Source organism: Helobdella robusta (assembly GCF_000326865.2).
Source record: "Helobdella robusta unplaced genomic scaffold HELROscaffold_13, whole genome shotgun sequence".
Lineage (NCBI taxonomy): Eukaryota > Metazoa > Annelida > Clitellata > Rhynchobdellida > Glossiphoniidae > Helobdella > Helobdella robusta.
Genome location: NW_008703718.1, coordinates 787,680 through 801,754, shown reverse-complemented (window position 1 = coordinate 801,754; position 14,075 = coordinate 787,680). Strand labels below are relative to the sequence as shown.

Below are 14,075 nucleotides of genomic sequence, written 5' to 3'. Positions count from 1 at the left end.
AAAATTGGAAAAAGAAATCGAGATACTGGAAAGATATAAATAACTTGAGAGAGTGGCTAACATATGCACTCTGCGTGGTTTTTGTCATTCCATTCTATACTGAGCAGTGGAACGCTTATCAGTGGCAGTGCGGTGCGATTGTCGTCTTCATGTCCTGGTTCACCTTACTAGTTTTCTTGCAGAGGTACTTTCCTCTTACATTGTCTAACAACTCTTTATTAAAAATTTATAGCTCATGTTTATAAGTTTGTCATTTTATTGAATTCTAAGTTTAGTTTTGTAGTTATAAACAACGCGATGGATTTTAAAAAATTATTGTTTTATATTAAAGTTTTACAGTTGTGATTTGAATCGACCAAATTTTAACTTGAAAATAGGTTTGATGTATTTGGCATTTATGTGGTGATGTTTCTCGAAATAATGAAAACCCTCATCCAAGTTATTCTCGTTTTTTCTGTTCTCATCTTTGCTTTCGGATTGGCCTTCTACATTTCCCTAAACACAGGAGTAAGTCATATTTTTTAAAATTCATAATGACAAATTTATATTTTATTCAAATTTTATGCGTTTGCACTGAAAAAACTGCCTGTACCAATAATACATTTTTAGGTGTCACCTTCTTTCAACTCTCCCAAAATGTCTTTGATGACATCTGCAGTCATGATGTTGGGAGCCATCGACTTCTACCAAGTTTGGGTTGAACCGGATTCAAAAGACCAACTGCCCAACAAAACGTTGAACTACATGATCCTCGCTCTATTCATACTCATAATGCCTATTTTGCTTATAAATTTGTTGGTTAGTAATCCATAACTTTTTTAAATAATTACTTTGTTTGATGGATTGCAAATAATAATTTTAAACAATATAAACATTAGATTGGTTTAGCCGTCGGTGATATTGAAGCTGTTTTGAAAGATGCAAAATTGAAAAGAATTGCCATGCAGGTAGGTACCTATATTTATTTTTGTTATTATTAACAGCCTACCAGTAGTAACTAATTTTTATAAGTTTTGTTAACTCAAATTAATCACCACGAAATGTTTAGGTTCAATGGCACACAGAACTCGAACAAAAGTTTCCGAGACGTTTGATTAAATTCATAGACAAGCCATTCATCAGGGTGTACGCTAATCCTCGCTGTTCTCTTTTTAGATCCGTAAGTGTCGAAGGAAGCACAATATTTCATTTGCATAAAATAATTTTTTAATCGTATTTAATTAATAAAAATAAATGTATCTTTTATAACTTTGAAAGGTTACTGCAAATTTTTTAAAATTCAACTCGGCTGGATTTGATGAATCGGATGACATGAAGAACGAGATGGATAATCATTCTTGTCTCTTCAGAGAATTACACAAACAAAAAATTAGGTAAGCCTTCAGTTTTTTTTATAGATTTTCATATTATTTTTTGATTCATTTAATTTATTATTACTTACTAAGTTTTTGTAAACCAAATCTTCGTCTTATGAAACAGAACAAAGCAGATAGCGAAAGACTTGAAAAAAAATTTTGACATTTTGAAATTGATTGTCCGGAAAATGGAAATCTCGACAGAGTTGGACGAATTTGATGAAGACGAGGATGAACTGGCACCAAAGCAAGTCTTTGGGAGTGAGCCAACAATCGGCTGGTCCTCCAGTACATTGAAGCATGCTATCATGAAACAAGCCTTCGCTACGAGTGCATGGAAATCCATTGCCGGGATCGATAGTGACAACATTCCTCCAGGAGATATCACGATTGCAAAGAAATGAATTGTTTTTCAACGTTTCAGTGTTTTCGTTGTGATTTTTAACAATCAAAACAGTTTTACATGTTTCGGCATTTTACTTGATGTAATAAATTTTTCATTATCGTAGCACTTTTTGCTAGTCGAACATTTCTTCGGGTTAGTTGTTGAGCATTTGAAGTGAAAAAATAATCTCGACTTGCTTCAATCGTAACGTGGCGATCTTAACGTAGTCTAACGAGTTTCCGAGTGTAAGAGATATAAAATAAAATAAAGATAACACAGAAGTCAACTTTCTCACTGACTGAGGTTGAAAAATGTTCTATCCCACCTCAGACTGGCCACAACGATTTTCCGCGTACTTAACGTTTCAATACCATCAAAATTATAAATAGATGTGTCAAATCAGGAAAATATTTCTGAATTAATTTTATTCATTGTTATCAAATCATTTTGAATTTGAATAAAAATAAAATAGTTTGTTTTTTAATTTAGCTAAAACTTATCACAATTAAGAATTTAAATCTTTCAATAATAAAACTTCTGAAGTAATTTTTTAACATAATTTGAGAAGCGAGATTATTCAAATCAATTATCAATGTCATAACTGCATCTCATAAACTTTAAAAATGTTGATAAATAAAGACACAACGCAAGAGAAATTGATTACATTGTATTAGGAAGGAAAATTTCCGTTTTGGTGATTGGATTGAAAACCTACCGCTCTAACAAAACCACCGATGGATTTGTTTGAGATGTATATTTTTCACGCCCGTCATTGTTGCTATTACTTTACTATTGGAGTTAGCTCTGTAACAAAACATTATTCAAAAATTTTGATAGGAAAGCCGAGTGCTAAACCTTCGTGTTTCACCGAAGTGATTTCTTGTGTCTATAAAATGTCTCTTTAAACTAGCGTAATCTGCGTTCGTGATGAATGACAAATAATTTGATAACAAAATAAAATTAATTAATATTCAATATGAAAATGATAAGCTATGACTTCAAATAAATTATCAATACAAAATTAATATAATGAATATTGTTATCATCGAAGTTATTGCAAGCAAAATCAACACAACAAAAATAGTCTGCAAATCCGATCCACCTGAAATAGGATTGCCTGCCTGCCTGCATCAGGGGGACAGAACGTTACATGAGATGCCGGGAAAAATCAATAGTATTAAAATTTCTGGTCTTGTTTGTCCGAAAAAATTTTTATCATAGTAACAGAAAATTTTCATGTAAGAAATGCTCAAATCAATTTGATCTGCTACTTCATTTTGGGGTCTTTATATAAATATATAATATATACGCATACACATACAATGCATACAGTACCTACATATGATAAACGTTATATATACGAACGACGGAATGTTTCTTTGTACGCAATTCTGTGCAGAAGCAGTCAGTATGCAGGTGTCGCAATCGGTGTTTCCATTACGCTCTATACAACGTTTATGCATGTTGTATATGTCGTATGTGCATGTAGGTACATGTTCTGGGCGCATATATGTGCTGAGCTCATCGGTTACGCATTATATTATATTGATACATGCGTTATCATATGCTGACTAGTGAGCAGCAAGCATATAACTCGTGCAAATAAAAAAGTAAATAACTAACAATTCTTACTCACCAAATACACGGACGCACGCTTACTTCATGTACACCAAAACATACGAAGGCTGCTTGTTTATGCTGGATAAGTAAAAATCTGTACCTTTGTTATACATTTCGTACATCACACATTGAATATATATTATGCATTCAAATATATACATGTACATGCATATATACGTATAAACATATAAGACTGGAGTATACAGACTGTACGTATAGAGGTTGATAGAATGATTGTGCGGGCGAACATACACGTAGGTAGGTGGGTGTTTTATGTACGCCAACATCCTGCGCGCCATGTTATTGCAATTCAATATCGCTGATGCTTTGGCATTGATAGCTCGCTCTTCAAAAGGTGATACCTACTCTGATCTTATACATGTTTTCTGTTGCATGTATGTACATGCATGTGTGTGTATATGTGTATATATATATATATATATATATATATATATATATATATATATATTTATATGGGTGGAAATAGTCAATCTATTCATGCAGATACGGTATATATACATATTAGTTAGATCTATATAAATTATCATGTTTAAACATTTATATGTACAAGTATATGTAAAGTCAAAACATGTATGTATATATTTTTACTTGTACATTTTGGGTATTTGTTGAGCACAGGAATGTATGACCCCTTGTATGTTTTTTGTTTGTGGTTATGTAATGAACCAGTTTTCATTGAGACCTGATGACAACCTGATAACAGCCATGACATTCCGCTCTTACCATAGATTCTTCTCGTCGAACTCCGTAAAATGTTAAATTGTGGATGAACGTAAATGTGTATAAAGTATGTAACATTTTAAGGGTTTTTGACATCGAGTTCAATCTCATTTTCGGTCTTCATTTTTCCACCGAAAACAATATATTTTTATTGTGGAATCTCTCATTGACACTTTCTAAATCTATCTTACCATGCTCTTTAGACATGTTGTTTTTCCATGTGAACTCGCGTTCTGATTTCAATTTATTTCATCAAGTTATGTCAGGTATCAGTTGCTGCATTCAAGTTGGACAAACATGTGTCGTGTTTGTAAAGGAAAATTGTTTCAAACTCGCTTTTGATATTTCCTATAGTGTAAAATACAGGAAGTCATTTTGCAATGGCATCAATCTTTTAAGAGGACAAGAGAGAGAGCACATGTTCTTGTGACATTCAATAAGGTTTTAAACTATGCGATTGTTGCCTGTGGTTCTGATATCATTGCGAATGATATTTAAATATTTTAAAATAATTAAAGATTAAAAAATAAAAAATATTACATTGCATATACTACTATGAAGATTAAGACCGAAAGAAGAAACACAATCTCAGATTAAAACAGACTCGCTTGCATCCACCACCTATATAACACACGTGTATTTATTTAGACATGTTACACGTATATAATGTATACTATACATCATATAGCCCTATTTTTGCAATGAAAATAAATCATAAACGTCGAACAAGCTTTTTTGAAACATCGTTTGGATATTGTTGACAAAATTTTTTTTAATTTTCTCAACAGTATCACCGATTGCAAAAATTTGAATTTTATTGTTGGTTTAATTTGTCGTGACTGTGGTTGCTTAAACAATCTGAACACTTTCAACAGCCAGTCTTACTTTCAGTTGAATCAATCAAAGGCGCTGCATTCATTAGTTTACTAAATTTAATGAACTAATTAAATTAATTAAATAAATTCTGTTTGGTGCTAACAAGAAATATGATGTTGGCGACGTCCATCTTATTGATGATACTCTTGTTTGACTGTGAAGCAGTACAGTTGAGAAAGAAAAACTTCATGCTAAGAGACAGCGAGGACGTGGCAGACGACGACCATTCAAGTCTCGAAGTTGCACCAAGCAGGAAGATGAGCTACTCGACGGATTTTTCTCGTAAGTTATTTTTGGTCTGAAATAATTTTTAAAACATATTTGTTCAGTGTTAATAATAAATTTAGGCGGTCATCATAAAATATTTTGAATTAAATGTGTACGGAAAAAAGTTGACGATAACACAAAAAGATTAGCATATTGAACCATAATTTTTTTCATTAAAAAAATTGTTTTATCACATAATTAGTCATATTCTTAAAAAAATAGTTTTTAGACTTTCATGTGAATGAATTGAAATGAACATTATTAAACTGGGTATCAGAAAATGTTGGTTATTGAACCAAAGGAAACTTATTTCCAAAATTTTTCAAGTGATTCAATTAATTTAAAATTGTATTTAGTTTTATAAAATTTACCTTAAAACAAAATTATCATAATTAATCTGATATTTTTCAAATATAATTTTACTATTTTTTTGAGTTTTTCAAAGCAATGGCGCAAAATCTTTTCAATTTTTTTCTGTATGAAAACTATATTTGGTTAATTAATTAATTAATTAATTTGATCGTTGGAATAATTTCTTATTATACTTGGGACGAAATAATAAATCTTAAGACGTTGATGCAACGTTGTTCAAAATATGAATGTTTGAAAACGTCGCATGGCATTCTCCAGCCAAAAAGCTTCAACTTAGTTTCGTCAGATTTGGATTGATTGAAATCTAGATATTTTGCTTTCTGAAAAACACACAATTTTTTGAAATATTTATTTTAATTAAAGCATTTTGACGAAGTTTTTTTTGCAATGCTTGAAACAATTAAAACAAGTTAATTCATTTGAAATAAAACCTGAGTATAGATTTTTCAGTTAAGACATTTGAAAGTTCAATTTTTGTTAAGTAATAAAAATTTAATAAATATTGAATTTGTGCAATTACTGTTTTTTATTTAAACACAAATGTTATAAAATTTATTAGTCGTCAATCAATAAAGAAAATATTGCATTAAGCTTTTATTATATGTAAAATAAATGTGTTTAAATAAATACATTACAACCAAATAAAACGCATTGGCACACAACAATAATTCAAATTGACAGAGCACGATTGACGCCTACAACAAGGATATTGGAAGTGAGACAGCCACAAAAAATGATTTTCACTTTCAAATTAACGTAAATTAATTACTAAGTTTACCGAAATTTTATGAATTGCATAAAACAAATGCATACAAGGTATAGTGTTAAATAAAAACTCTCGTCCAGTTTGACTGCGTACACTGGCTACAATATTGATTTCTCATGGGCCCAACACCTTCAGCTGCAACATTGCAATCACGGCGAATTTTCCTTAACGAACAAAAAACTGTTCCTTTAAAATTAATTCTTCCCGTTCAAGCGTGCAAACATTGTTTTGTAATTTTTTATATCGTTTCGTTATTTTATTTTTAGACAAATTTTCAAATTTTATACTGTAATAAACAATCCTAAATTGAATGTTTCTTTAAAACTGAAACAATCTTCCACTTGTACGTTGACCAAGCATTGATATTTCGTTAATGTTAGTAAAGGTTTATCATTCATGAATAAAAATAAGCATACATTTATCTGAGAAAATCGTCTGCTTTTTTTAGAAACAACTGTAATCGACTTCAACCGAAGTTTGATGCTCTCCCGGAAAAACATCCTACCTACCTACTGTCTGTCTGTTTGCTACTTTTGTTTGCACTCTCGACTCGCAAAAAAAACCTTCACTTACACAATGAAATGAACGGCTTTCAAAGTAACTGAAAAGATGCAAAATGCTCAAAATGCCAGAGCATTATTAGACTTGTTTGCCGTTATTTAATTTTGCTTTGTGCTCACAAAGTAAATAATTTCGATTCCTTACCATCAATAAAATAATTAGATGATTTGAAAAGAACACTTTGTCACGTTAAAAAATTCCATCTCAATTTCAAAAATCATCATAGCACAAAACGTACACAACCTCAGTCTTGTATAGAAGGCAAAAACTCTAATTTGAAAAAAATCACTTCTACAATTTGGAACTAAATTGTTTGGCAGTGTATAATTTATATTAATAAATAAGCATAAATAAAAATAAGAGTGTTTTCAGGTTCTCAAAATATTGAATGTAGCAGGTAAGGTGCTAGCTTCGTTGTTTCAGTATATTTCGAATCTCGCAATGGCGTGCGGTGCGTCTTGTTAGTAGGTTGGAAATATCGAAGCAACGCAGGCATCTGACATCAATAATGCCTTCAAAGCAATCGATCCAATGATCATTATCTTTAGTAACGTGGTAACCGACGGCAGGTTAATGTACATGTGCGATTGACAAATGACGCACGCATCGTTTCAATAGAGACACGCACGCATGGTTTCAGGCAGGACAGCGTGCAGAACAAGTACGATTGCGCTTGCGTATTACGTCGCATGTACCATGTACCTACCTACTACCTACCTGTGCAATAGAATATCATGCTGTACACGCTCCCTGCTTTGTGCACGTGTACGTGTTCTACATTCCTTACTTATTGGCTTTTATTTAGCTGCTCATTTGAAGTCACACAAAGCATAAAATAAAAATATTTCATTCAGAGATTTTGTCTTATACTTTATGCAAAACTTTTATAAAAAAAAATTCAGAAAAAATTAAAAAACTGAATTACTTAAAGATAAATTTATTAGAAGAGAAATAACGATATAGAACAGCGTTCTCAGCTTGTGGGTCGCAACCAAACTGGAGGTCGAATGATGATGATGATGATGATCATCGAAGATCTGTTTTGTCTCCTTTCAAATGTGTAAAACAATCTTTTTTTCTTTTTCAAGTGGAAAATTTGTGCCACTCACAATAGTTCAACATTTCATTATATGGAGGGACTGGGTTGCAAAATTTTGTCAAACTGACATTCAGTTTGCGTTTGATGAAAGTCTGAGCTGGAAATAGCCTGTTGTGCATAAGATATGTTTGGAGAAAGAAGATGTGTTACCTCACTTAATATTTGTCACAAAGAGTAGTAGATGAGATTTTTTATGAGTTTCCAGCAGACATAATTTGCCAAGGCATCTGAGAATAACTTTTTTATAAAAGGGTTAGCAAGCTTTAAAATCTAAATCTCCTTAACTAAAAGCGAGTTATAAAATACTCGTTAAATGAATAATTCCAAATTTTAACAACACAAAATACATTAAGTTATAAAAATAAAACATATTCAAAATTTGAAATTAACCTTTTTTTAAACAATTTTTTCTAACCACAGGTCGACCTTCTTTCGTTGATTGGACTCAGCAGATGCGACCCAAATTAAGACGCAAGAGGTATGTATTTGTGCGTGTGTTTATGTGTTTGTGTGTGGATGTGTGGGTGGGTGTGCGTGTATGTGCATTTTGCGTATGAATAATTTTTTGTATATACATAATGTGTATGTATGAAGGTACCTATTTCTGTGTAATATACGGTGTGTGTATATATATATATATATATATATATAAATTCTCAAATTTAAGTTGATAAACACCTAACAAATCGGTGGAATTTATTACATATTGATATATATATATATATATATGTGTGTGTGTGTGTGTGTGTGTGTGTGTGGTGTGTGTGTGTGTAAAATATGTAAAATATGTAGTACAAAATGTACGTGTTTGTGTGTATATAAAAAATGGTATTATAATTAAAATAGGAACCGAAGTGAGGTTTGGTTTGAATCGTACGTTATTGCCTTAATTTTTCTACCAATTTTCGGATTGTTTATGGGATTCCATCTTTCCTTCTTTTATGACAATTTCTACATTTTTCTATTCAAAGACATGTATTCAACAGCTTCCTTTCTACTAATTTGACTATAAAATTATATGCCACAATTTTTTGTCAAATATACTACGATGCTTCAATGCTGCTTATTACATTCTGTTGTATTTATTTCAATATTTATTTTTACATATTTAAAAATGTCCAAATTGTTAAACAGGTTACAACAATCGCGCATACCGTCACGCCGACAACGTTCAAGTGACTAAACCCTCATAAACTCATTATGTTTCCTACCTTTGACAGATGAATGACTTGCATTATTCAATTCTAAATCCATCTGCCATGCATATTTCCCACACAACGTTCAGTCTAACTAATATGAACTGAGCATGCTATTGGTACTTCACAGCAAAATGTTTTTAATGCAAATTTATTTTTAATTCCGCTATTTTACGAAACAAAATACTAATTTAAAAAAATGAAACTGTTACAAAAACGTACATTCACAAATAGATGCATTCAATAAGAAATCTTATAATTTAGAATGACTGGTAAACAAATTAGAAAGAAGAGTCCTTAAGTTTTTTCTTAATGATCATTGTTATTAATAATTTCATACAACCCCCCGACAGATCTGAATACAGGCCAGCCTCTTGCACTTGCACCTGCGAAACAAAGGTGGTGAAAAGTTCGGGACAGACGGCTGTCCAGCATGACAACTACCCAGACCACGACTTGGATAAGCATGATTATTCAAGCTTTTATAATAAGTCCGATGACGAGTGAGTATCGGAGATGATTTTTAATTATTCGACCTGCATATTTCAGTTGCCCGTTTTTTCTGTTGTGCTCGAACCGTTTAAACTTTAATCAATGATTTATTATACTAACTAAACAGAAAATAAGCTTTCGTTGTAACTATTTAATCAAAAAATTTCATTAAATTTTGTTGCAAACGTTTCTATATTTTGTCCCTATTTTCAAATATGTACAAATAATCCAATTTAATGAATGCATTTCATGCCGAAATCATTTAATGCAACACAAATTATAAAAATGAATTGATCATCTGATTTATTTTTTAAACGTTCTGATTGGTCGCAATTTAAAAAATAAAAATTAAGAAATAAAAAAGAAACCACGATTGTATAAGCTGAACTTTGAGACGTTCCGTTTATTTTCAACACAATTCAAGATGGCCGAAAGTTCATAGTGAGAAATTTTTAACAGAGTATTTATTATACATTCTAAAATCCTATGATGTAATCAATAAAATTTCATAAAAATAGCAAGAGGCTAGACTTAAATTACATTTCGTAAAAATGGGATTCTAACAAAACAACATTGCCTTTCACATGTACAATGTGCAGCAATACGAAATGTAACTCATGTGGAAAATTTGCCTGCATTTGTAATTAATGCACTACGCTTGATTGAAAACTTTTATGGCAGCGGTTCTCAGCCGGTGAGTTGCGACCCATCCGATATTAGGCGCCATTTCGCTTGCAGACGCCAAAATCATTAGAAATTGCTATTGGTAATGAGAGTTTATGCAAACAATGCCAGATGATTTGGTTTCGGTTGAATTACTCAATATTGTACTTCATGTCAAGATCAGTTGTCGTACTCAAGAATTTTTGTTGTCATAATCATTCAAATTTTATAAGATCAAGCTGCTGAAGTTATTAACATGTTAATAAATCTATCTGTCTTTCAAGAATTTGTAATATAAAAAATATTTGACCTGATATATTTCACAGTATGACTCTGTGACGATTACATCAAAAGCTAGAGCAGGAATCAATGAACCAGGATGCGTTAGGGAAGTTCCGGCAGTCGATCCATGATACTGAAATTCATTTCATTCAATGATCCTCTGTAATCCCTTAAGGGACCGTTGAGGCCGATGGTATTCTTCTATCTCTCCAAAATTCTTTTCTTTCCTTCGCCATCTTCATTGAGCTCAATGTTCCAACCCCCGTCTATTCCGTGATATCATCCATCCACTTCCTCACAGGTCTTCCAACTTTTTTCTTCCAGTCCCTCTTTCTCATCAGTACTTTTTTGATCAGTCTGTCGTTTGTCATTCTGCAAATGTGCCCAAAGATACCCAGCTTTCTTTCCTTGACACTTTCATACACAGTTTTTTGTCTTCTAAGTTGTTTTCTTATGGCATCGTTTCTTATCTTTTGTCTCCAACTGATTCCCAGCAACTTTCTATAACAATGCATCTCGAATGCTTCCAGTTTGTCTTTGTCTCTTTTCTTCAACGTCCAAGCCTCACATGCATACATCAATGTAGAAAACACACACGCTTCTACGATCTTTACCTTTGTTTTTGTAGATACATTACCGTTTTTCAATATTACTTTCAAAGATGCAAACATTCCTCTCGCGATTGCTATTCTTCTATCAATTTCTTTCGAACAATTATTGTCATCAGTTATGAGGCTGCCCAGATATTTAAATTGGTTCACTTGTTCGAGTTTTTCTGCTCCTATCTGGAATTCATCATTGTTTCCATCTGCTTCCGAAATCATTATCTTTGTCTTACTGCTGTTGATGTGTAGTCCATGGTTTCTTCCACCATCGTGCGTCAACTCGATCAGTTTCTGTAGACCCTCTGCACTAGATGCTAGCAGATCTATATCATCTGCAAACCTGAGGTCCCTTATCACTCTGCCTCCAATGTCGATTCCCTCAATATCTGCATTTTCCATTTTTTCCAAGGCTCTTTCCAGCAGTGCTAAGAACAGTAATATTGGATCTCCTTGTCTACTTCTTATGCTCGCTTTGATCCAGTCTCCCAGCTCTGTACCTACCTTTACCGCCATTTTTGACTCCTCATAAAGCCCTTTCAGCACCCTTACCATTTTTGTTGACACTCCCATACTTTTTAAAGCTGCCCACACGCCTTCTTAAAATCTACAAAACAATGAAAAGTTGTTTGACCTCTGCTTCCTGCATCTTCCAACAATAGTCTCAACATCAGGATTTGCTGGACTGTACTTCTGTCCTTTCTGAAACCTGCCTGCTCCTCTCCTAAATGCTGCTCTATGTCTTTCTCCGATCGTTCTTTCAAGATCGTCAGCATGATCTTGCACATATGAGGGATCAGTGCTATTGATCTGTAGTTGTTGCAGTCTTTCAGGTCTCCATTTTTTGGCAACATGATCAAGATTGATTTACACCAATCTTCTGGCCATTTTCCACTGTCCCATATTTCTTGGCAGATTTTGTGAATCTCATTACATACAATTGGTCCTCCCGCTTTGATCAGCTCTATGGGAATTCCGTCTCTCCCTGTGCTCTTGTTGTTCCTCATTTGAATGGTTGTTAATGCCGGGGGTGGTGATGAGGATAAGCTCCCATCATCTATAAAATGCTCCCATATGGCAAGCGTCTCAAAGAGCCTCTGACAACTCAGAATCTCAGAACTGTTTAAACTAACAGGAGAAGGCGCGAAGGCGAATAACTGGCGCCATAACCAGTTGCTTCGAGCAGGTGAAGCTCGTTAGCCTTGGTCGGCTATTTACCTAGGAGAAGGAAAACTCTGACTTCAAACCTCCGCTGCCTTGCGGCATACCTGTTCATGGGAAAGGCTATGGGAGCAAATCCAGACAGAAAACCACACTCCACCACCTGAGTTGCGGTCCAGTAATATCAGGTGCCGGTTCAAAGTCCGGATAGAAAGGAATGGTTGACAGGAGCTTGCTACACTGTCGTAAAAACGCTAATAACACGATGGTAGTCCAAAAAAAAAAAAGTATTATACTGGAATGTGGTTTATCATTCTATTAAGAAACATCAAAACTGATGAGAAAAACAATTATTTTAAAATTAAAGCTGGCGAAACCAACAAATCAAAGGTTGGCGGTGGCGGCAGCTATCAAACATAAAATTTGCTGCAAATTTTCAACATCGGCAGTCAGGTGTAACGACGTTACACATTTTGTGAAAATTCGTATTTCCTTCCAGTTATTTGGCTTACATGTTTTGCTATTTTGCATCAAATAAAGATATTTGTCAATTTGTTATGGAGTAAAGATTTTTAAGATGATTTTACAAATAAAACAAAAAACCGTTTTTTGAGACATTTCAATTAAAGGATGGGTCACGGCTGTACTGAGCACCGCATTTTTTTTATCTATTCATAAATTATTTTAATAATAGTGAAAAGTTTACGTTTTCATGGAAAATTTAAAGTTTATTTACATTTTTTAATGTAATTTAAGTTGTCAAGTTGTTTGGATATTTTAGAAAATCCATTTCAGCTGATAAAGTATTGACAAATATCCAATCATTTTTGAACCTTATTTTTGTTACTTTTGAACATATAATATAAAAATATGTGAAACAATTCCATAGTGTTCACTGGAATGACCTGCCGGTGGAAAACTGCTACCGCCGATCATGCAAAACAAACGCCAATTGTTGCCGTGATTCTTCGAAGTGTGACAAATCGTCGAAGACATGCAGAGACTGCTGGAATGGACAAACTTGTAGAAAAGACATAGACTGCTGTGCCAAGTATCCAATTTGTCAGTTGGAGCACGGCATAAGTTTCGAAGGCAAATGCGTAGGCAACTAATGAATCATATCGAACATGCCTGCCCAGACTTGAAAGAGCTAAACGGTTTTTAAGTATTTAATCAGTGGTACGAGTGTTTGGTGTTTTTAAACATACAATCTTTTTAAACATACAATCATTTTAATATTTCCAGCAATTTACTTGCATCATATATATATATATATATATATATATATATATATATATATATATATATATATATATATATATATATATATATGTTTATCCAAAAATTGATAACTTGGAGATGTTTTAATAACAACTTACACACATATATATCGTCGGTTTTGAAATATAATCTATTGTAATACTAGTGCTAGCAAACTCCGTTAATGTATCGGTGTTCATTTTTATTCAAGCGCTTTTTTATTATGATGTGTACACATTTTTTAAAACTTACAGAAAAAATAATATTCAAAAAAAGATAACGTTTGTAAAAATATGAAATTTAATACAACTTCATTTATTAAGCACTAATAACGTGGCAACAGCATTCAAAAATTTTCAAGAAAAAGTATTTTCAAT

The 14,075-nt window shown here is 32.8% G+C and overlaps 1 protein-coding gene across 1 annotated transcript; it reads left to right on the top strand.

Moving 5' to 3' along the window:
• Positions 1 to 5,087: 5,087 nt before the first annotated feature.
• HELRODRAFT_190444 (hypothetical protein) lies at positions 5,088 to 13,759 on the top strand (the record flags this gene model as incomplete). The annotated part of the gene is made up of 8 exons (XM_009014126.1): positions 5,088 to 5,273; positions 6,298 to 6,372; positions 7,412 to 7,512; positions 7,584 to 7,641; positions 7,888 to 7,945; positions 8,463 to 8,520; positions 9,592 to 9,741; positions 13,328 to 13,759. The coding sequence occupies 8 exons, from the start codon at positions 5,088 to 5,090 to the stop codon at positions 13,548 to 13,550; spliced, it is 909 nt and encodes a 302-aa protein (XP_009012374.1). The 3' UTR covers positions 13,551 to 13,759.
• Positions 13,760 to 14,075: the final 316 nt, after the last annotated feature.